Consider the following 24,619-nt stretch of genomic DNA (forward strand, 5'->3'; position numbering starts at 1 on the left):
GTATAGCTCTGACTGTCGTGGAACTCACTTTGTAGACCAGGCTGGCCTCGAACTCAGAAATCAGCCTGCCTCTGTCTCCCGAGTGCTGGGATTAAAGGCGTGCACCACCACGCCTGGCCAACCCCTATTCTTTATTCACGTTCCTGAAGGTTCCGGTGCAACGGCAGTCTCCGAACCCACGTGGGGCGGTGAGATCGGAAAGTTTCCAGTTACGAACTGTGTGCGTTTTATTTTCCTTGATCACGTAGGCAAGAGCAGAGATCAACGGAGGTATAGAGATTTAAATACGCTTTCCTAGACAGGAGGAGAGAAATGCCGGGCGGGAGGGCAAACTCCGCGGTGCCAGGATGGCAGGAGGAAACCTAAGCGCGTGTGTCCCATCCCCCACAATCCGAGCTGGACAGCCCGGGGGCTTCTCCTGGGACTACTTGTGCGTCAGCAAGCGTCATACATGCCCCTCTTCACTTCACCCTTCCCTTTTAGCAGCCCTGCCCCCACCCCCCCACCCCCAGTGTTCCATCTAATGCCATGAGACCGCCCACAAGGATGAAAGCTAAAAATAAAACAGATATGTTAGCAACAGCCCTCCCATTGGCCGTCAAGCAGAGAGAGACGTCTGATTGGGTTTTAGATACAGCTTCTGGTAAGCAAACGTTTGTACCCTTTGGTATCGCAAGGGAAGCTGGTATTTGTAGTCTATCATTAGAGGCGGCCATAGAAATAGGTGGGTTTATATCCCGGTTCTGCCACCCACTGTGTGTTTTCGATTTAATGCAACAAATATTCTTACGTTGACAAACACGATTATTCATTTCTAAAAACATGGAAATCTTGTGATTAATCAATATTGTGTGTGAATCCTGCTTCAAATAGGTCAGTCTCCCTCTCTGAAAAAATACCTGAATTTGCAAAACAGTTTATATTTTTCATCATGAAAAATTAGCCAAATTGCAGCCTATAAACACTAGTTGGTGAGCATTTCCCAATGAGAAATATTCCAAGACAGAATGATGAAAAAGGTTAGGATGAGCTGGAACAAAGAGTATCTCAAGGAAATGCTTATACAGATTTTAAAAAAGAAAATGCAGATACAAGTGGAAGACCTTGAGTCTCTGTGTATTCGTGCTTTTATTTGAATCAGCCTTGGGCAGGTTTACACACAACAAAAAACCTGAAAAAAATCCTGTCTCCTTAGTAAATGGGAGTTTTGAGGAAAGGTTGAGCCTATAAATAGGAAAGGATAAAATAGAGCGAGGCGATCATCCTTAATTACTGCTGCCTCAAGTTATGTGGTAAGGAGGAATCTTCTTCTCTTCCCCAATGTGTAATTTCATCTTGCCAGGGCTTAATTGTAGACTGAATTACTACTCCAGCATTCCAGAGTCCCCTCCTATTTGAGTAAACACGTCTTGTGAAAGGTTGGCACCGGGCTTTCACCAGGCTTTCACAGAGGCCAGCCCTGGCGACTGCAGGGTGGGAACAACTTCCCCTCTCAGAGCAAAGCAAGTCCTGCCAGATATTTTGGCGCTAGGGACAAGCAGAGCTGCTCATGATTGGCTCAATTAACCTGAGGCGAGTCACAACTTCATACACACAAACTGAGGTGAAAATGTTAGATTGTTTCTTCAAAGTTACCCAATAGTATCGTGGTTGGATTCTTCCCATCTTCTGCCACCGATAGCAGAAGAAAGGACAGTCAGTGACAAAATCTGAGTGTGGGAAAGAGACTCTAAGTCCATCCTGGTAAAAAAGAGAACAAAACTTTCTTTTGTTTTTCAATTTCTATTACTTTATTTATGCATATGAATGTTTGGTTAAACGCATATATATGCACCATGTGTGCCTGTTGGACCCCTTGGAATGGGATTATGATGGTTGGGAGCCATTATGTGGGTGCTGGGAATCAAATCCAGGTCCTTTGCAAGAGTAACAAACACCCTTAACCACTGAGCCATCTCTCCAGCCCCCAAACCATTTTTTTTGTTTTGTTTTGTTTTTTGTTTTTTCTTTCCTCCTCCTCCTCCTCCTCCTCCTCCTTCTTCTTCTTTTTTTTTTTTTTGAGACAGGGTTTCTCTTTATAGCCCTGGTTGTCTGGAATTCACTTTGTAGACCAGGCTGGCCTCCAACTCAGAAATCCACCTGCCTCTGCCTCCCAAGTGCTGGGATTAAAGGCGTGCACCACCACCACCTGGCTCATTTTTTTTCTTAAGACACCAAAAGGCAGTATTCAAAGAAACAAATATTTTTAGCTCTTTGGGTGGCCACTTGGGGATTGGGTTAATAAGGAATCAAGTATCTGGGTGTTGGAAATAATTTTTTTTGAGGGGCCAGGAAAATTACTTCTAGGCCAAGAATCGTTCACGTTTATATCTTAGCCTGAAGCTACTATTAAAAAGCTACAGGTCAAAATACATTGTCTGAAGTTTAGCCAGTTCAGTTTGACTCCCTGGCAATTTTCTTAATTTACAAGTTGCTAAGTGGGGGTGTTGTGTGTAGCTTTTGCTACCCGGCATGTGACAATAGGAGCCCACTTCTGTTGTCAAAGCACTCAAAATGTGAAGACAGGATCACAAGATGCAGTCAGACTGGCCTCAGAGCGAGTTCCATAATTTCTTTGGCTCATGGCAAAACCCTGTCCCCCTAAACAGCTCAAATATGTCAGACTATAGTCTGTGGATGTGTGAACACCCCCCACCCACAGGGACCCAGATTGAGAAAAACTTGCGATTGGAAGGCCAAGGTCAACATCTGATCATTTATCTCGTGGATAAAGTTTCTGATCTATGTTGGTACATTTTACTATAGCTGTAAATTGATATATGTCTTCCAGTGTATGCATACATAGGAGTATATTTGTATACATTTTTTATTACAAAAAATTGTGTGAACATTTCTTTGCTCACTTGTCAAGGTCCACATGTGATTGATAAGTTATTTCTCTGCCCTCGAAATGAACCAATTCAAGCCAGATTAGAGTATATATATAAAGGCAGGTTTAGTGGGAAGCAGCTCTCAGGAGGAAGGTTCATTAATGCCAAGGAAAAAGGCCAGGGAAGTGGCCTTGGGGAGGAGCTAGAGGGGAGAGGGAAGACAGAGAAAGAGTGTGCACACACAAATAGAGAGAATATGCAGAGAGTGGGAGAGAAAAGAGAAGGGGAAGGGGGAAGAGACCAAAATGTCTGGATTATACAGGAAAGAGCCTCTGAGGGTGGGCGGGGGAAGCCCAGCCCTTAGGCTGGAAAGTGCAGGGTAGAGGGAAGGATATGCCAGGTAGGAACTGAGGGAGACTGGGAGAACCTGGAGGCCAGGTCTACTTTAGTACATTAAATATGCACCTCAGCTGTTTGTCCTGGGTATGAATCCCAGGTATGATGAGAGGGCAACTTACAGGAGCCATCCTGTATATTGGTTTTGTGTGTGTGTGTTTGATTTACTTATGAAAAAGGCATCAGATTCCTTGGAAACTGGATTTACAGATGTTTGTGAGCCATTATGTGGGTGCTAAGAATTGAACCCTGATCTAAAAGAGTAGCCTGTGGGTGCCCATGGAGGCCAGAAAAGGGAGTGAGATCCCATGGAACCGGAGTTACAGGAGACTGTGAGCTGCTTGGTTAGGTGTTAGGAAATGAACCCAGACTTTTCCAGTAGTTTAAGTACTCTTAACCCAGGAGGCCCCCTCACCAGCTTCTATTTATTTTATTAATTATTATTATTTTTTTTTCTAGATAAGGTTTCTCTGTGTAGCCCTGGCTGTCCTGGAACTTGCTCTGTATATCAGGCTGGTCTCAAACTCAGAGACGTGCCTGCCTTTGTCTCCCAAATGATAGGATTAAAGATGTTTGATACTACACTTGGCAAGTGCTTTCTTTCAAAAATGAAAATGAGGAATTAAGTCTATCATAATTGTGGTTATACACACCTGAGTGGTGTCTTATTATCTTCACAGAATTTTATGTTTCTGGTTAAAATTACGCTTGTACACAATGTTTTCTCAAGGATGAATTTGCAAGTTTTCTTTTTTTTTTCTTTCTGTTTTGGATAGTCTCTCCTAGCTCAGGTTGACTGCCAGTTTGCTATTGTACAGGATAACCCTGAGCTTTTGATTGACCTGCTTCTAGTCCTGATTGCTTCAATTACAAGCGTGTATCACCACGCCTGGTCTTGTGGTGCTGGATATGGACCCCAGAGCTTCCTGCAGGCTAAGGCAGAGACTCTATATAGAGCAACACCCTCTTTGGTTTCATTTTTAAACTCAAAGGGAATTATCCTAATGCCCAAGATAGACAAAAGGTAGTTTCAAGAGCTCGCTCTATAGCCACTCATTACTTGCTGTACAGGGGACCGAACCCAGAAACTAACAAATGTTATGCCACTGACAGACCGCACTGGAGGTATGCCTAACATTCTATTTTCTCTTGGCCACTGATCAACCAGAAACAAAGCAACACTGGGATTGGGATATTAGATGACAGAGCAATAGATTCTACAGCTGAGTTGAATTTACCCACTAACCCATTGTGAAGGTGCATGTGTGCCTTTTGAGATGCTTCTGGGCATGAGTGTTAGCTGCCCTAAAGGCCTTCTAGAGCATTCTATCAAGGCCCATAAAGCACAGCTCAGGGGTTATTTTCTTCAAACTGGAGAGTGGCTACCCAAACACTGGTAGATGTAAGTTCTAAGCCATGGGGTCAACCAGGCAGCTGGGGAAAAGCGCACAGGGCTACTTGAACTGATCCCTAACACCAGAAAGAGGGGCGGGAGCGGCCATAGCACCAAGGCTGGGGTAGGACCAGGTGGCCTAAGAGCCGAGCACCTGGAAACCTATCAGGATCAGCTTTCTCCCTGCGGCCAAGCTTATCTTGCTCTCCTGAGGTGCTCACCAAGCCTGCCTGAGTTCCTTCCTTTGTGCACCCTGTGGCTTGTACATTGCTTCTCCTTCATTTCATTCTCAAGGAAGAGGCGGTCTTAACTGTACGCAGTATATCATATATGACCATGAATTTTTTCTTGGACTCAAACCAAAACCCTTAAAAGTTTATTTCTTGCCATGACTTTGTTACTAGGTTGGAGTACAAACAAGGCCAACGCCCTCCCTGACAACTCTCCCATCAGTAGGCAGCAATGAACTGACCCACATAGATGGATATGGCTGAATTTTCTAATTTGGGTAATTTACAAGATATTTGTTGGGGCTGGTGAGATGACCGTTGCTCTTGAAAAGGCCCTAGGTTTGATTCCCAGCACTCACATGGTAGTTCATATCCACCCAGAACTCCAGGGGTGTCTGCTGCCCTTAACTCTAGGTACCAAGCATGCACACATACATACATGCAAACAAAACATTCATACACAAAATCTTACATTTTTTAAAAAAGGAAACATACCCTTCAAATAAATTATATACACTGCAGGAAACAAACCAAAGTTCCTCTAATTAATCAACCTAATTTTATCTTATTTTCCTCACCATTACTGTAGGACATCTCTTTGAAATCGGTATTAGAAAACTCAGGTCTGGTCATTTACATATGAAATGTCAAGACTCTAAAGGCTAAGGCAGGAGGATCACCAATAGTTTTCAGGCCAGCCTGAGCTATTGAGTGAGACAAAAATAAAAATTTGGATATGGAAAAAAAAAAACACCCTAAAACTAAAATGGCCTCATTCACCCTCAGGGTCCTCTGAGTTCTTTCCATGAGAGGGCAAAGCGAGCAACGTCTCCTCCAGTCTGCCCGTCCATCATTAGCCCCACAGCCTCTAGGTTGGTTCTAGTCACCAAAACCTAGATGACTAAAAGTAGACGTTCAAAGTTAACGGGGAAGGTAGCCAACTTTATTAGCGTAATTGAAACTTCCAACTTACAAGGAAAATAACACGAGCCCAGCACCACCTGCAAATTGTCAGGTCACATTACTGTTCAGGTCACACCTGGCCACACTGAGGGTCACAGGACAACCCCATCATAGCTGCTGCAAGACCACACTTCTGCCGGGACAGTTTCATCACCAAGGACACACACCAACTTGTTTTGAGGCTTTTGAGTTGAAAGGATCAATGTGGAGAACAGAGCCTTGCTTTTCCAACTCAAAACAAAAAGGGAACTAGGGACTAAGCGAGCAACGTCTCCTCCAGTCTGCCAGATGCTCCATGGGCACTTGCTAGTGGCAGGGGCCAGGACACTAGCACTAGCAGGCTGCTCTGGTGACACTCAGCTCCGTTCCCTTTAGGCGGTGGTAGTAGGCGTCTATTCTGGCAGCTGCAGCAGTTTGATGGGGGAGGAAGGAGCCACCCACCCATCACCTCTTCTTGAAGCCGTATTTTTTGCGTTCATAGAACAGGTCTGTCTTAGAGCTCCCCAAATTGACAATCTTTGGACAACCATCTCTCTGAAAAACAGAATAGAGTTGTTAAGTCCTTGAAACTGTCTCAAGAGATTTAAAACCTACCCCAGGAGCAGCAGAAACGTAGCTCTTCACCTTATGCCCTTAGCTCCAGAACCAAATGCTTGGCCCCTTGTGTTTAACCCCCAACATCTCCCTCAGCCAAAAAGAAAAAGACCCAATCTCCCTGCCTCTGCCTCCTGAGTGCTGGGATCAAGAGTGTGTCCACAGCCTGGCTCTTTTATAAGTTTTCAAAGACGATCTTTTTAATTAAAAAAAACTTTTACATTTATTTAGAATGGCATATGTATGCCATGGTGTGTGCAAGGAGCTCAGACAGGTGGGTTCTGGGGACCGAACTCAGGGTCAGGTTTAATAGTAAAGGCCTATATTCACCGGGCCATCTTGTTGCCCCTTAAAGACCATTTTATAGCTTTTGGGTTAAAGGTTTATTCAACTTTCCAGCTATCCTAATAAAAATAAACCAGGTAAAAATAGTAGAAATAACAAGACAACAGAGGAAACAGTCTGAGAAATGACAGTGAAGTGATGAGAAGTGAAGTGCGCACACTAAACATGGGAACATCAGGACAAGCATGCTGCCTTCTATCTCATTTAATATTCTATCATCTGCAACTTCAAGTTGACTCTTAGCCAAGTTACTTTACTCCTTAGCCAACCGTTACCATATTCCTTAGGACTTCATTCCTCATGAGAGAAACCCGAGTGCTGAAGTGCTGGCCTCAGGGACAGGTGCTAGTCTAGAGGACCCTGGATGGGTTGTGTAAAATCCTTGGTTCAACCATCGTACTTCAAAATGAGTAAAAATACTTGTAAAACTCTGCAAGTGCTAATTATTTTCTTAGTGTCTGCCTGGGGTTAAGAGCAAACATAAAAATCAGCCCTCTAGTACCAAGGCCTGAGGACACTGCTCTCCTGGTAGACTTTCTGTCTTGTGATACAGTATCAGACTGGTTTTATTTTGTATTTAGTTTTTAAGGACAGGGTTTCTCTGTGTAGCCCTGGCTGCCTTGGAACTCACTCTGTAGACCAGGCTGGCCTCAAACTCCAGAGGTCCGTCTGCCTCTGCCTCGTGAGTGTTGGGATTAAAGGTGTGAGCCACCACTGCCCGGCCACAGACCAGGTTTAAACTGGCAATTCTCCCCCTCAGCATACCAAGTGCTAGAATTACAGGCATGCATCACCATGCCCAACTCTTGAGTCCCGATTATTTTTGAGGTTTTGAAAAACTCAGCTAAGCTTACTGACCTAATTAATTACCTTATAAATTATAAAAGCTGTAGAAGAGGTGAACAATAAGGGGAGTGGCTTCTAGCACAGGAAGATTTCTGCACAGGCAAAAGCCAGGGCACTTCTTCTACACGATCATCTGTCAGTAAGGGTGAGAGGCTGGATCATGTCACAGTACTGCTCTGTGTTCCTTGGAAACTCGTGCCGAGTAATTGTGAGCTTGAGCTCAAGTATCCCCCGAGCCTTCCTGTATGATGCCGAGTAGGTGGAGTGAGGTCTGAAATCATCCTCAGGGGCAGGGATGTAAAGGGATCGGATCACACGATGGACGCAGACAAGTCAGATGGCAATTGCCATTGAGTAATCACTCTCTAGTTCCAAGCTTGAGCCAGACAGACTCTAGCTGTATCTGTGAAAGCTCAACAGAAACCCTTTTGCTTAACAACTGAGTGAATCCTTTCTTTCCATTACACTAAGTACGTCCCAATTCCTAAACAACAAATGTGCAAAGTGGAGAGACGCGTCTCCCAGAACACCTTCTAGGGGCAGTACCAAAAATGGAGTATCATCCTTGTAGTACATAGAAAATGAGACCGTTACCCACATCCAGGAAAAGGAGAGGTAGAGGGCAGAACATGACCAATCTAGTTCTAGTTGTCACAGGTAACTGGAAAGAGGGTTAAGGGCAGGAGAGGGTTCAAGCCAACCCAAGTTATGATTTCAACACTTTCTCCTTTCCCCAAACAATGTGGATTCAACACCATAAACCCGTCTTCAGCCGTTCAGCTGGTCTTACATTCCATCCTGGGTCGGGCTACCCCTCTTGCTTCCTAACACTGACAGGGAAAACCAGCAAACAGGTAAGGGCTTACAGCAGCTTTGGGCTGTCAAGATGGCTCATTGGCCCAAAGCACTTTCCCGTGAGAGAAGAGGAACTCCAGACAAGCTGTCCTCTTGACACCACATGCCCACACACAGGTAAACAGATATAACAAAGAAATTAAACCAGACACTGAAGCCTCGAGACCACCACGGAAGCAAACCACTTCCAACAGGTTTATCCTGTGCTATAAAAGGCTGCAGGGAAGAGAAGCCTGACATTCACCCATGGAGAAAAAGCTCCCAACTGGGAGCCCTAGCTAAATGCCTGGATGTGGCTTCCCAGGCACGTTCTGCTGATGTGGTGGGACCCCGACTTGAGGATGTGTTGCTGTCTGTCTCCTGCTCCCCGTTTCCTCCCTTACTTCCCTTTATTACATCGTCATTCACAACCCAGAGTGCAGCTACCGCAGATCATCCGCCTCCGCACCATACAGAGCTCCGGGACTGGCGGTGAGTAGCATCTGCATGCAGAGTGTGCTAATTCTCTAACACGAGCACACACCAAGGCCTCAAGAAAGGACCACATGGTGTAATGTGGACACATGGTTTAGTCAGACAGCCTGGGACAGGTTAGAAAAACGATAACCTCTACTTACACTGTGTGAGGGATGAGGAAGCGATTACACCTACAAACCTACACACACATGGGAATATTTAGAGCTATGTTCTGCCCTTTTTTTTGAGACAGGGTTTCTCTGTAGCCCTTGCTGTCCTGGAATTTGCTCTGTACATTAGTCTGACTTTGAAGTCATAGGATTTGCCTGCCTCTGCCTCTCAGGTACCGGAATTAAAGGTGTGCGCCACCATGCTCAGCTGTCTCCTCCTTGCTTAGGTTCTCCAGCATCTTCAATTAGTCCAGCCAGACTATATTCTACTTAGTTTTACTCAAGCAATAGACGTTTCCTTTCTGCACCAGTCAAGAAACAAAAACATAAGACCAGCAACCAATTTGCAACATGATACCATTCTTCTTACTTAAAGCTGGTATCAACTATAACTATCCCTAACTCATGTGACCACCAGATCTACCTAAACTGTCTTTAATCACAGTGGATTTAAGAGAACCAAGTTGGGCAAGTAATCCTATTATCTAAGAGGCTGGCTGAGGCAGGAGGACTGCTTTGAGTTTCAGGCTACCCTGGACTACATAATGAGCACTAGACCAGCCAGGGCCAACATAGCAAGGCTACCTCAGTAGCTGCCACATCCTACATCCCTGCCCAGAGAACCACTATGTGGGTACAAATCTGTAACCTCTGCACTCAGGAAGCTGAAGCAGGAGGACCTTTGGTTCCAGGCCATTTTGAGACACACTGGCACCTATGTCTGTGAGAAAAAGAGGAAGACAGATACAGGCAGAGCCACTGAGTGTCTTCTACACAGCACCGACGTACTCATTAGCACACAAACAGAGGATCTTACATGTGGCTAAGAATAAAAATGAACGCCTTTAATCCCAGCACTCGGGAGGCAGAGGCAGGCGGATTTCTGAGTTCGAGGCCAGCCTGGTCTACACAGAGAAACTCTGTCTCAAAAAAACCAAAACCAAAACAACAACAAAACAAAACAAAACAAAACAAACAAAAAAAGGAATAAAAATGAGCTGCCCTGGCTAACTTTATGTCAGCCTGACACAAACTAGGGTCATTTTAAAAGATGAAAGCTCAATTGAGAAAGGCCCACTAGTTCGACCAGTGGTGCACTTTCTTGATTAATGGCAGACATGGGAGAGCCCAGCCCAGTGTGGGTAGCACTACTCATGGGCTGGTGGAACTGGAGGCAGTAAGAAAGCAGGCTGAGCAAACTGGAGGGGAAAGAGCAGTGATCGATCCTCCGTGGCTCCCGCATCGACAAACTGTTACCTGGAGGTGTGGAAGAAAACCTTTTCTTTCTTTAAAGCTGCTTTTAATCTTGTTGTATCATTGAGAAGAAACCTAACTAAGACAGCAGGTAAACACACTTGACAAGCCTAACATTTGCACTCAACCGCCAGGACCAGAGTCTACAGGGAGAACTGCCTTCAGCAGGTTGTCCACACACCCATTCGCAGGAGACAGCAAGGTACATGGAGAAGTTCTCCTAACTGCTGATACCAATGAAGACTTGCTTCTCTTCCATTCTGCCCTGATACAGAGTAACTGCTCTTTATTAGACCACACCCAGTTTGGCTCACAGGCTTGAAGAAATTACCTAGATAACTAGCTGAACACTGCAATCTCCACAGCCCAGATCAGAAGAGGTGGCCATGGATGGCAAAATGGTTCAAAGTAAAAGGAAGAGAAGAGCGGGTAGGAAGCTCAGCCTACACTCACATCCTTCTCCTGAATGGTGCACTCTTTACAGTAGTAGGCATCGGAGACTCCGGGGCCGCCACAGATTACACACCGGCCCTGGTAAGATCCATAGTTACACTCATCACATATGCGGACCAGGGTGCAGGGACGCACGTAGGAATCACAGATCACACACTTGCCGTCACCTGTAGAGAGAGGAGAACTGAGTTATAGCCAATAGCGATTACTCCCCTAAGATCTCTCCTCTGCCCTATGCGGGAAATCACTAGTCTCCTTCTGACAGTGACCTTAGGACCTTCTTCTACCTTGACAGCATAAGCCTTATCCTGTACCCGTCTCAGTTTAGTAGTTCATGGAAAGAGTTTGTATTAGTGTCTGGGAGCTTTTAAGTCTATGTAGTTACTGTCAACAAATTGACAAATGTCATTGGGCTGGGAAGGTCCCCACTACTCTTGACAAATCTTACTGTCCAAAAGTAGACATTTTTTTTCAAAACCTAAATATGAAGTATTAAAAATTGCATGCTTAAGTGGGAGGATGGTGGGGCAGTCTTTGGTGGCAGCCAGGTATTTAGTATCCTCTGCAGGCTGGTTTATCTATTTAAGACTTCTTTACTAGCCAGGCAGTGTTGGCATACGTCTTTAGTCCCAGCACTTGGGAAGAAGAGACAGGCGGATTTCTGAGTTCCAGCCTGGTCTACAGAGTGAGTTCCTGGACAGCCAGGGCTATACAGAGAAACCCTGTCTTAAAACACCCCCCCCCCCAAAAAAAGACTTCTTTGCTGTTCCACTGGAATTGACGACTCTTCAAAGAGTAAAGGTGTCAAGGCCTGAGAGGGCGTGTTCGGCTTACATTTTTCACACAGTCTTCCGATAGCTGCAAGGTCAAAGATAGTAAAACATCGTTAAAATTAAGGTTGTGAGGTAGCAAGCAAAGTTTTTCGTCAAACTGAGTATAGAGGATGGCGAAGGTAGCAATGATTACAGTCAACCGTACAGGATCGTGGTCACATTCTCCTTTCCTCCCTCTCCACTGTCCCCCACCCCCTACTTTTTTGTGATAGAATCCCACTGTGTAGCTTGAGTTAGCTTTTAAGCTCTAGCCAGGCTCGAACTCGCAGCAATCTTCCAGCCTTCTGCCTCCCAGGTGCTGGGATTACAGACAAGAGTTCCCGGCCCACGACCCTAAATTTTGCTTTACACCAAAGGCCATGTCAAAAATAAAAAAAATGTCTGGAACCCCCCAAAATTCAAAGTATTCTAGACCGGCTTCTCCAGACCTGGCACAGAGGATCCCGCCAGCCTTAGACTCCCGGATGCGCGCTGCTGCCCTCTTCTAAGATGCCACAAGCCGGTGAGCGCTGCTAGAATACCCAGGCACCGTAAGGCGCGAAACGTGGACACGGCAAACCAGAGCCCTAAAGAGGAGGCTGAAGTCCCTAGTCCCCCACTTTCTAATCCCATCCCACTCAACCAAAAGGGAGCACGTCCCCAACTCACCCACACCAGCCTGCTTGCGGCAGAAAATCAAATCTGGATGATGTTTAGCCATAACTCTTTTTCCAAGCCGGCGGCCGGAAGCTTAGGGAACTTCCGCCCGACCTTTAACCTACGGCGTGCTTACTTCCGTTCCTCCGTGATTGGCCATTAAGCTGTCCGTCAGCCTTTAGCCTCGGGGGGTGGGGGGGGGCACCAAAACCGGCTAGATCTCGCGAGAGTTTCCTCGCTAGGTCCTTGCAGGTGCACCAAAGGTTTTTGAATAAAATTCTCTTTACTTCCAGATTTGAACTCATAAACTGAAGTTTGTTCTTGGGTAAAAATTCTACATATGTTGCATTCTGTGTTGGGGATTGACGCCAGGGCTTCTTGCATGCTTCCGCCAAGTATGTTGATTTGGGGATATTCTCTTTCCTGGATGACCTTGAACTCCTGCCTCCCCTCCAGCTTCCACACCCAAGGGCAAAGGTGACAAGGTTGCGCCGAACGCCGAGTTGGCAGTTTCCCCGCATCTTTGCTTTCCACGCCGGGTTTCCGTCATGTAAGCCCCGCCCACTGTGCTATCTGCACTCTTGGCTGCGGGAGGAGGCCCCACCCTCGCGGTTGACTCGTCTCTCTGTAAGCCCCGCCCCCTTCGATGCTTTTTTAAGGGCGCCATTTGTCACGTCACTTTCATGCGACCTCATCTTTGTCAGTGCACAAAATGGCGCCTTACAGCCTCCTGGTCACCCGGCTGCAGGTAAGCGAGCCCAGAGACGTGGGTTTACGGGGGCGGGGAGCCTCCTGCCTTGCCCGCGGCTGTAGGCGAGGCCAGGCGAGGCGGGCTCGATTCGCGGCTGACGTTCCGTGCACCTGTCGCGGTTGCAGGCCCAGCGCCCTTGTGGGTTCCTGCGTTGTCCTAGGTCAAGGCGTCCCTGGCACAGGCTGTTCGCAGTTCCCATCCCCGCCCGCCGGCAAGCTTGGGTTTAAGCAGCGGCAGCCTGGTCCAGGGTGGAGGCACTCCTTTTTTTCTGAGGGTGGAATCCATGCTCCCCCAGGGTGGTTTTCTGTTCCTCAAGGTGATGACAAGGTGATTGGGGGGCGCGGTGGTTGTGGGTTCCTCTAAAGCCGGGTGCTTGAAGCCTTCACTTCCCACCAGTAGCAGAGACTCGTCGCCTCATTTATCCGTGGTTGCCGGGCATGGAGTTTGCAGAAGCTATATCCACTACTACCCTTTGAGGAGACTCGGGGTCATAGACACAAGAAGGACTATTCTGGGCCCCACCATAATAAATAGTCACGATAAGAGTGCTTTCTCACCTTTGCAGCAGATGTCAAGGCTGTTTACTAATGTTACAGATGTTTTATCTGACGACATAGATGTGAGATAATTTTTCCCCCAACTTGGTAGGTGGAAAAACTGGAAGATATAGACAAAGTAGTGGCTTTCATGGTGTCACTAAAGGATCATAGCCTGAGCAGTGACCCTGCAGACCCTCTCTTCTTGTTGTTCATGGCAGCTAATATCACAGAACTTTCTGAATCAGGGTGTGATCGTTTGTATTTGTCAGAATACAGAATCAAATATTTTGAAGTCACCGATAGTTGCTTTCCAGATACTAGGTGGAAAGATGAGAAGAGTGAACAGTTTGACCTTGACTGTTATGAGACGTCTAGAAAATTGACTATGCCTGTCAGATGGTTTCCCACTACTAACCTTACAGCCCTAGAAACGTATAATGTTTACTGTAAAGAATGTATTTTGTTCATAAAAAGAAATCCATAAAATAACTGTAGACATTTTCTGGCAACCTTTCATGATTACTTTTGTGAATTTGTTTTGGATCAACTTGGAACATAGAATTAATAATTTTTAAAAATTATGTGCCTTACTCCCAGGAGGCATTATCATTTGAAGTTTTCTTTATCAAATTACTTAAAATCAAACTGCAAAATCAAACTCATTTATCTGAACAAATCATTTAACTTTTGGCCAATGAAAGGGATTTGCAGCTAAATTATCTCTGGTTCTTTTGATTCTTTAGACAGTACGATGAGTTCTGTCCTGACCCCACTGTCCTATGATTTAGTGGAGTCAGGCAAAGACTATTTAATAGGATACATGACCTTTGAGTTTGTAAGAAAAGAATTATGTCACATTTGGACCTTAGAAAGTGAGTGTTAGAATGGTGTAGAAAGAGATCTGGGCTATAGTTCGTGTCCTTCCATGATCCATGACCTTGTACCCATAACTTTCTAAGTTCTTTTTCTATCAGTTGTGGATTGTTTTCATTAAACAAGGCTTATTGAGCATTTAATTATGAGGAATTAGAATGTGTTTACAATGATGTAGTTTAACTTCTTTTAAATGTGGAGAATCTAAGACCTTGAGAGCTTGGATGACTGCTGTAGTCAGGATTAAAATCAGAGTCTCCTCATGTGTTCATTCAGCTAAGGTGAGTGAGTAGTACTCTGATCCTTTCAATGTACCGGTGCATCCAAATCCACCCTGTCTCAGGCAATGTCTGCTGACTCTGTACTCTGAGAACATCTTTCATTTACCTCTTCTGTGCTGCGTGCATCTCAGAAGCTGTATTTACTACTTAATAGCTCTGTCTGATCAATCTCTAGCATGCACTAATTACTTCATAAACATTTGTGGCTTTTTCTTTTCTTTTTCTTGTTTTGTTTTTGTTTTTGAGACTGGTCTTACTGTGTAGCTTATGCCAGCCTTGTCTTTTTGATTCTCCTGCCTCAGCTGCCTGAGTGCTTTGAGATCAGGCATGTGCAACCATAGCCAGTAGAAAAACTGGTAAGAAGACAACCCCTGTTTTGTTTTCATTTTCAGTGTATGTAAAGTTTTATTATTTTATGTGTATGGGTGTTTTACCTGCATGTACATATGTGTACCGTGTCCATGCATGCAGTGTTCACAGAAGCCAGAAGAGGGAATCAGACCCCTTGAAACTGGAGTTACAGATGGTAGTGAGCCCCCATGTGAGTGCTGGGAGTCCTCTGGAAGAATAGCCAGTGGACCTGGGTCCTCAGGAAGAGTAGCAGTGATCTTAACCACTGAGTCACGGCTCTAGCATCCAGTCCCTGTGCTTATGGAGTGTATACATATTCTAATGAGCCCTTAGAGATCTTCCTGGGCTTGATTATTTATTCACCTTCTTTTGGCTGGACCAAATGTGATGGAGGTTACAGAACAGCTGATATCAGTCCAATAGCATTTACCTTACATGAACTAGTAATTGCTCATGTCTCTGGGATGAGGCAGACCTATGAGCAACAGTGTTTCAGGTGAAGAAACAGAGGCAATAAAGCTTAAAGCTTAACAGCATGAACTCATACATTAGAATGCCTGGGTTTAAATCCTGGCTTTAGTGCTAAGTAACTGTGATAGTCAGTAAATTACTCCCATGTCTCTTTACCTGTTTCTTCAGTACCCTAATACATTTTTTTTAATCAAGTAATAATTGCAAAGTATATAAAACCCTACCTGACACCAATAAAAGTCCTATATACTCCTTTAAGGGATTTTATCATTACTTTTTGATAAATGTGTTGTGATTTGGATCTACACATTTCTGATTCCAAATCTGGAGGGCAGCAACTTGCAGTGTATTGCTCTTTGGCAGTGAGACTCAGCCTCGGACCATAACTTAGAACATCCTACTGTTTTTGACAGTACTTGTCACCAGGTGGAGAGATTAGCAACAAAACAAAGAAAATAGAGAATGAGATTGTTAAAAAAAAAGCCATATTCTTTTGTTTTAATGCTTATCTTGGTGCATTTGACATAGGTAAATAAAAGGTTTTTGGCTTTGCTATGTTGCACTGAGATTTGGGTTCTAGTATGACCTTGGAGAAATCATGCAACTTCTTGCAAGTAATTCTAGAATAGTAGTTAACTGCGAAGAAGTCTGACGTCTGTGGCAGAAGTTTTCTGCATAATTTCATGTTAAAAAACCCAAAACCACAAAACCTCTTTCTTTGAATTTTAATCACTGTGATGATTTCCTGGGACCAACTGCTGCTTTAACTGGAAAAAGTTTGTAAACTCATTAGTCGACCAACTTTAGATCTTAGACTTAGGTAACCAGCATTCTGTGTTGAGGACTAGCAGAACATGGCATTGCTGTCTGAACCAACTGCTCCTGAGATGTTTACTATGCCTGCTGCCTAGCACTGGTCAAGGCTTTGGGAGTGTCAAGTAAACAAGCTTAGGAAAGCCAAGCTGGGTGCAGTGCGCTTGCCTGTAGCCTCAGCGCTTTTGAGACTAAGGGAAGAGAGGAGACAGAAAATTACCAATTAGGCAAATAAAAGATGTGGTTATGCCTGGTGGTGGCATAATACTATTTTTATTTTACTTGCATGTGTGGTTTGTCTCTCTGTCTGTCCATATGCATACAGTGCCCATGGAGGCTGAAACTGCATCAGGTCTCTTGCAACTGGAGTTGCAGACAGTTGTGAACTGTTGGGAATTGAACCCAAGTCGTCTGGAAGAGCAGTTGATGCTCTTAACTACTGAGCCATCTCTCCAGCCCCAGCACTAGACCATTTTAAATCATGGAATAACATTACTGATTTATGCTTGAGGAGAATAATGAGTTGCTGTGTAGGTGCTGGGCCATCAGAGGTCAAAGAGTGCTTGCTTGCCTCCTTTTGGATCTCAGAGAAACCTGGGATCTCTGAGACTAAAGTGCTAGTAGTGGAGGAGGATACCCTAACAAAGAAGATAGAAAAAAATTGTGAAGTTTCTTTCCTTTTTTTCTTTTTTGTTTGTTTGTTGTTTCTTCTTCTTCTTCTTTCTTCTTTCTTCTTTCTTCTTTCTTCTTTCTTCTTCTTTCTTCTTTCTTCTTCTTCTTCTTCTTCTTTCTTCTTCTTCTTCCTTCTTTTTCCTTCTTCTTCCTTCTCCTCCTCCTCCTCCTTCTCCTCTTTTTCTTCTTCTTCTTCTTCTTCTTCTTCTTCTTCTTCCTCTTCTTCTTCTTCTTCTTCTTCTTCTTCTTTTTTTTTTTTTTTTTTTAAGACAGGGTTTCTCTGTGTAGCCCTGGCTGTCCTGGAACTCACTCTGTAGACTACCAGGCTGGCTTTGAACTCAAATCTGCCTGCCTCTGCCTCCCAAGTGCTGGGATGAAAGGTGTGCGCCACCACTGACTGGCTTCTTTTTTTGTTGTTGTTTTTTAACACACATTTATTCTGTTGAGGGAGGAGGTTATGTCCCTGTTACAGTGAGTGTTCATGTTAGAGGACAGCTTTGGGAGTCAGTTCTCCTATCATGGGTTCCGGAGATTGAACTCAGGTCAGTAGGCTTGGCAGCAAATACCTTTCCCTCCTGAGCCATCTTGTCAATCCCAATTTTTTAGAATGTTATGAGTAGTCCCTTCCCAACATTGAGACTGGGCACAGAATTCTATAGGGTGTCCCACAGTGCACCTGTAGAAGCTTCATTGGAGCTCCTGGAGGGCATGGAGAATAGATTTCTTAGTCATTTTACAAAGTTTAGTCCAAGCAAGAGGTGACCAGTTTTAGAATCAGGACTGGAATGATGGAACCAAAGCAGTTAAGATTTCCAGGTTCCTCATCTGCAAAATGAGCATATGACTTTCTGTCTCACTGGACAGTCATGTGATTGTGTGTGTCAAGTACTCAGGACCATCAGGTGTGGGGTAAGGCATAGAGAGGATGTGTTAGTTTCTGTCTCAAGCCACCACACACACCCTCCCCATCCCCAGCCAACGGAGCCTCTATTGTTCGTCAATCTTAGCTCCTTCATTTAAAAGATAGAGTCTACTGCTGGTACGATGGTTTACTGGGTATGGACTTGTCACCAACAGGATAGGAGAAGAGAAGAGTATCCTGTAAGTTATCCTCTGACCTCCATATGTACACATGCATGCATACACAGTACATAAATGGAATTATAGGCATTTACTTCCACCTAGGTTGTTTGTTTGTTTGTTTTAAGATTTATTTGGGCTGGAGAGATGGTTCAGTGGTTAAGAGCACTGACTGCTCTTCCAGAGGTCCTGAGTTCAAATCTCACCAACCACATGGTGACACACAGCCATCTATAATGGGATCTGATGCCTTCTTCTGATGTGTCTGAAGACAGCTGCAGTGTACTCAAATGTGTAAAATAAGTAAATAAATAAATATTAAAAAAAAACATTTATTTTCAGTTTTTCCAGACAGGGCTTCTCTGTGTAGCTCTGGCTATCCTGAAACTCACAGAGACCCACCTGCCTCTGCTTCCTGAGTGCTGGGATTATTGCTGTCTTGCCACCACCACTGCCCAGTTTATTTGTTTTAGTATATGTATGAATGTTTTGTCTGTATGTATGTATGTATGTATGTACACCATGTGCATACATGTCTAGCACCCAAGGAGGTTAGAATGTGTTGGGTTCCTTGGGTCTGGAGTTACATATGGTTGCAAGGCACCGTATCAAATCTGGGCATTCTGCAAGAGCAACACGTGCTCTTAACCACCCCGAGCCAATTCCAGCTCACACTCAGCTGCTTTTTTACATGGGTTGTGTGAATGTGATCAGGTCCTTATGGACCGGGTCTTTTTCTTTCTTTCTTTATTTCTTTTTTTTTTTTTTCCTCCTTTTTCTTTTTTGGCTTTCTGAGACAGGGTTTCTCTGTATCTGTATTGCCCTGGATGTCCTAAAACTCACCCTGTAGACCAGGCTGACTTCTAACTCAGAGATCTGCCTGTCTCTGCCTCTTCTAAGTGCTAGGATTAAAGGCATATGCCACCTCCCAGCTCCCACCCCCCACCCCCCCTTTCTTTTTTTCCGAGACAGGATTTCTCTGTGTAGCCCTGGCTGTCCTGGAACTCACTCTATAGACCAAGCTGGCCTCGAACTCAGAAATCTGTCTGCCTCTGCCTCCCAAGTGCTGGGATTAAAGGCATGTGCCACCACCGCCTGGCCCCCACCCCCTTTTTGAGACAGGGTCTCACTCACTATAGAACCTTGGCTGCCTAGAACTCACAATGTAGACCAGACAGGCTTCAAAATCAGACCTGCCTTTCTCTGTCTTCCAAATACTGAGATTAAAGGTGTGAGTCACCGTGCCCAGCCTGTTGGTATTTATAAATAATCCCTTGTGATATCATTGAATTCACCAATGGAGCTGACTTCAAATGAGGGTCAAAGCCCTCTCTTGCTATGAGAGAGCCATAATTTAAATACTATATAATACATGGCTGAAGTAATATTTAGATGCTGGCCCTCAATACAGACTCAGCCCTCTGGTTTGATACCCAGATGTGGTAATGAATATTTAGTCTACTTACTGCTGTTGTAGATGTTGGAGCTGTGAGCTCAGGCCTGGGGGAACTGGAATCATATCAGTTGTCACATACTGACTTCAGGTTCTTTTACTTGTCACAGACCTAGGACATTTTTTTTTCAAAAGTCTGTTTGTTTTTTGAGACAGGGTTTCTTTGTGTAGCCTTGGCTGTCCTGGACCTAGCTCTATAGACCAGGCTGGCCTCAAATTCAGAGATCTGTCTGTCCTAGGTGGTCTTTTACCAGGGTTGACCTACTTGTCCTTCACAGTAACCCTAAAATGTCAGCATTCCCAGCCTGCTTTTGTAATGATAAAATTGAGGCCCATAGATGTTGACTAATTCATCTTAGGTCTTAGGTAACACACTATACAGCCAGATGTTGGTTGCAGAGATGCATTGGACCATAGTACTTGGGCTTTTGACCACTCAGCCAACCTGTTTCCCCAGAGCCCTCCCCTGGGATAGGGTGTAGAAGCCAGATCTCTGGAGAGTAGGCTGGATATGGGGTGAACAGTTCAGTTGACCCCCACTGGTTTCAGTGTATGTCTCTTGAGGCTGTGATTGCCTTCTGCCCCAGATACCAGTGAGGTAGAGGTGTGGGTTTCACATGGCAGCTTTGTTCTTGCCTGGGCTCAAAGGGTGCCTGAGGAGCTTTGGTGAATGCCCTTCTCGGTGTGCTGCTGCAGAACTGGCTGCCAATCTGCCGGCTAGAGCAGGGCTTAGGATTTATATGCAGCTTGCAATCTCTGCTACTGGAGGAAAGAGAATTAGAGGGATGAGTGAATCCATCAGCCTGTTTATTAAAGGAACCCCTGCTGCCTTTGCTAGACATTTAGAGGCTGTGACTTGGGGGTGGGGGAGGGAGCATGGCTCTTCACTGTACTTATCCTTGTTTCTGGAAAGGATAGCACCACTTTTGTTCTTGCTAGTTGCATAGCAACCAAGCTAGCTGGTTGCATGCTGGCTAGAGGGAATTGTGTAGCTTTAGATGCTTAGGCGAGGTGCCAAGCGTTGCCTATCACTGGAGGTGGGAAAATGTTGTTAGAAGCTGCAGTGGAGGTGTGGGAAGATGCTTCCACTCCACAAAGTGTTGATTGACAGGCATTCCTGGGTTGCCCATCTAGAAGAGCAGCTCAGTAGGTTTCCCTGCCAGGAAGGGCTGAGCAGTTAGTTGCTGAGAACAGTGGGCCTTGGAACTGTGGAGGCGATGGCCAAGAATAACAAGGATCTGACCCTATCTGTATTCATACTTCCTCCTAGTAGAGTACAGCTAGCCCAGGAGGAGTTCTCCAGCTCTTTTTCCTAGTCCCCACTGACAGCTTTGTGTTGTCACTCTGGGCCTTTCTCTACATTTTAGAACTGTGTGTTCTTTCCAACCCTCACAGTCTTTACTCTTTTGCCTTTATGTTATAGAAGAGGAAATTAAGGCTCAAGAGAGGTTAGGAATCCTGCAGTCTCACAGCCCAGGAGGCTGAGATTCTAAGGGAGAGGATCCAGATCTAGAAGGATGCTATTTCTGCACCTGGTTCTTATATTGGGCTATCTACAGTGGCACACTGACAGTTGGGTGACCCTGCCTGACTCAGGAGCCCAGTCTCTGAACAGCTCAGCCACCTGCAGCTTCGTGGCTTTCTGAGGTCAAGGACCCGCGGACATGGTGGCTCACTAACAGGTAGTTCCGGTGTAACCTAGGCATAACAGGATGGGAGCAATCTGCCTTCGTAGCAGCCAGGCACCATGACAGGGGCAGGTGCAGCATGGATTAATGGTGGGGTCTGTTCCTCAAGCTGTGTTCCTTTTGAAAAACCAAAATTTAAGAGTTCAGGTTTAGGGGTAGAGGGCTGTACCACCTTTTACCATGTCTTGCCTTTTGTCTGGTTATGCGTTCGTTGTTTTGGGACAAAATCTTACACTGTAGCCCCAGTCTGAACTCTCAGCTTTCCCTTCCTGCCTCAGACTTCCTGAGTACCTTCTTTACCTGAAAGTACTTTATCTGACCAGGTCTGGTCCCTGCTTTATATTTTATGATGTGTACGTCTTGTTCCTCAGTGACTTCTCACCCAAGCATCCCATGCAGAGGCACTTACTGTTGGCAGGAGTCTCTTTTATTATCTTTGCAAAGGTTACTTTGGACTTTTGCTGATCTTGACCCAACAAAGATGTATCACTGTAGGGCTGTCTTTCTTCTTAGTGTTTGCTATGTTTCTTGGCACATAATAGGTACTCAAGTGTTAGATACAATGTGTTCCTAGGGAAAGGTCATACCTACAGCCTCTTCCAGTGTTTTCCACATCCTTGAATGCATTGTATAATAATACCACAATGATTTTTAAAATTCAGCTCTGATCTCATGATCTTGTTGAAGGGTTCTGTGGCTTTCCCATTGTTAAAAGTCAAATGAAACCTGTACTTACTGTCCACCTCACACTAGACCTGTACTCACTGTCCGCTTCACACTAGACCTGCACTTACTGACTGTCCACTTCACACTAGACCTGTACTTACTGACTGTCCACTTCACACTAGACCTGTACTTACTGACTGTCCACTTCACAGTAGACCTGTACTTACTGACTGTCCACTTCACACTAGACCTGTACTTACTGACTGTCCACTTCACATTAGATCTGTACTCACTGTCCACTTCACACTAGACCTGTACTTACTGACTGTCCACTTCACACTAGATCTGTACTCACTGTCCACTTCACACTAGACCTGTACTTACTGATTGTCCACTTCACACTAGACCGGGTCGCCGACTAGTGCAGTTAAGACAAGTGATCACCTCACAGTGAGCTTTTTACTTATAGGTGAAAGACAGAATCAGCCATGGGTGCTATCTATCCCTCTGAGTTTTCCCCTGTGCACTATAAGGGACAGGTGACACCTAAGCAAAAGGTACTAATGACTGCCTGTTTATGGACTGGGAGAGACAAGAAGGTCACTACTCCGATAGTCCATCACAGTAAGCTGTGAGTGAGGAGAAAGTCTTGTAGCAGCCTCTGGGAACCTGGAGGTGAGTAGGAGAAGAATCCTAACTTTGTAGAGTCCTCCCATCCTTTCTTGTTCTGGGGGCAGAGATCTAGGATAAGATGTGGCCCACAGTCACTAGAGTACCATGCTGTGTCTGGGAAGCCTGGGCCTTTCCATGTGTGTCAGCCGCATAGTAAGTGTGAGCAACCAGACAGGTTCATGAGGGCAGATGTGTAGTGGGGCCAATGTTGAGCTGTTTGTCAGTACTCTTGGGTACTCATGTTCAACCCAGTGTAACAGCCACCACATTGAACCGCCACTAAACCCTGACGTTTGTGTTTTGTTGTTAGGGACAACTGACTGATCTATCAAATGTCCTAAAGAAATCACACTGTTCTTACCAAGCTTCCTCACTAATCACAGCCAAAAGTACCTGGCAAGGGAGACTTTAGACTTTGGACATTCACTAACTCTGTGTCAGGTTTTTGCTGCTTACGAGTAGTGTGTGGAGAGTTTAAACTGTGTGAGTGAGCTGGGTAGCATGTACACTCTAGTGTGGGGAGGGTGAGCCAGGATTGTGAGTTTGAGACCAACTTAGACAACAGAGTCAGGCCCAGTTTCTAAATAAAGTTAATAGAATGTCATGTGTAAAATAAAGAGCTAAGACATATTAATATGCTTTAGATTGACAACAGGGTAGAGACACCATGCCTCATTTGTTCATGGATCAGGTGGTACTGACAAGGACTTCTATAGGCCACAAGGACTGGAGATGGACAGAAACTGGTAGTGAAGATGTTAAACTAGGATCATGGTTATTAGGTTTTTCATCCAGGTTCAGGAAATCAGGTATACAAGCCAGGCGTGGTGGCTCACATGTCATCCCTGTGTTGAGAAGAAGAGGATCATCTTGACTTTGAGGCCAGTCTGGGCTGCACAGTTGTAGAGCTGCTTGAGCGACAGTGTGAAACCCTGTTTTAAAAATAAGAAAATCAGGGGCTGGAGAGATGGTTCAGCGGTTAAGAGCACTGACTACTCTTCCGAAGGTCCTGAGTTCAAATCCCAGCAACCACATGGTGGCTCACAACCATCTGAAATGAGATCTGACGCCCTCATCTGGTGTGTCTGAAGACAACTACAGTGTACTTACATATAATAATAAATAAATCTTAAAAAAAAAATAAGAAAATCAGCCGGGCATGGTGGTGCACACCTTCAATCCCAGCATTTGGGAGGCAGAGGCAGGTGGATCTCTGAGTTCCAGGACAGCCAGGGCTACACAGAGAAACCCTGTCTCGAGAAAACAAAACAAAAAAAAAAAGAAAATCCAGGCCAGTGAAATGGCTCAGAGGGTAAAACAGTCTACACAGTGAGACTCTGTCTCAAAAACAAACAAGGACAGTCAGTGCTGAATGTGACTGTACTCTGAGTCCCTGCACGCAGGACCAGAGGCAGGTGGATCTTCTCTGAGTGTGAGAACAGCCTGGTCTAACACTGAGTCTCCTGCCAGCCTTGACTACGTAATGAGACCCTGTCCCAGAAAGAAAGGAAGGGAGCAGGCAGTTGGTCAGGAAAATGTCAGCCAAGATGTTACGGTGTGTGGAAGTCTGCGTGTCCTGCAGTGTGTCCACTGGCTGTGTTATTGCCTTAAGGCTGTTTGGTGGAGCTGTAAATGCCAGCAGACTTGGAGATAAGCCTGTTAGTAGGAAATTGAAAAACCTGATAGCTGTCCTTAGAGAGGATAACAGGACAGATTGTTGTCTTCTGATAGCTGGGGAAGCCCCACCCTGGAGACTGAGCCATCTTGAGTGGGAACGGGATTGTACAGTTTGAACATACTCAAGGGATTCTGGTGTCCCCAGGGTCTGAGAACCATTATTCTGAGAAGAGCTTGGCCTCAGAGGTCAGGCATGGACAAAGAGCCAACTGTCTAGGTCCCTGTGTGGTATTTAAATTTTAATTAATAGTAAAGGGACATCAGACAGTTGGGAAAGGTACCCAATGTCACACATGACACCCAAGTCAGTCACTGTAACCTACAGGGTAGAAGGAGAG

At 45.1% G+C, this 24,619-nt stretch overlaps 2 protein-coding genes across 2 annotated transcripts in view; one reads left to right on the forward strand and one right to left on the reverse strand.

Annotated features, from left to right (window-relative positions):
- Positions 1-5,009: 5,009 nt before the first annotated feature.
- Positions 5,010-12,386, reverse strand: Phf5a (PHD finger protein 5A). The gene is made up of 4 exons (NM_026737.3): positions 12,307-12,386; positions 11,660-11,683; positions 10,826-10,992; positions 5,010-6,386 (listed from the first exon to the last, which is right to left on the reverse strand). Exons 1-4 carry the CDS (start codon positions 12,356-12,358, stop codon positions 6,297-6,299), a joined length of 333 nt encoding a protein of 110 aa, NP_081013.1. The 5' UTR covers positions 12,359-12,386; the 3' UTR covers positions 5,010-6,296.
- Positions 12,387-12,956: 570 nt separating this feature from the next.
- Positions 12,957-24,619, forward strand: part of Aco2 (aconitase 2, mitochondrial) — a 42,675-nt gene continuing 31,012 nt past the window's right edge. Inside the window, exon 1 of the mRNA NM_080633.2 lies at positions 12,957-13,042. Within this exon, the coding sequence (NP_542364.1) occupies positions 13,007-13,042 (36 nt within the window). The 5' untranslated portion in view covers positions 12,957-13,006. The remainder of the gene's footprint in view (positions 13,043-24,619) is intronic.

This window comes from Mus musculus, chromosome 15 (genome assembly GCF_000001635.26).
Source record: "Mus musculus strain C57BL/6J chromosome 15, GRCm38.p6 C57BL/6J".
Classification (NCBI taxonomy): domain Eukaryota; kingdom Metazoa; phylum Chordata; class Mammalia; order Rodentia; family Muridae; genus Mus; species Mus musculus.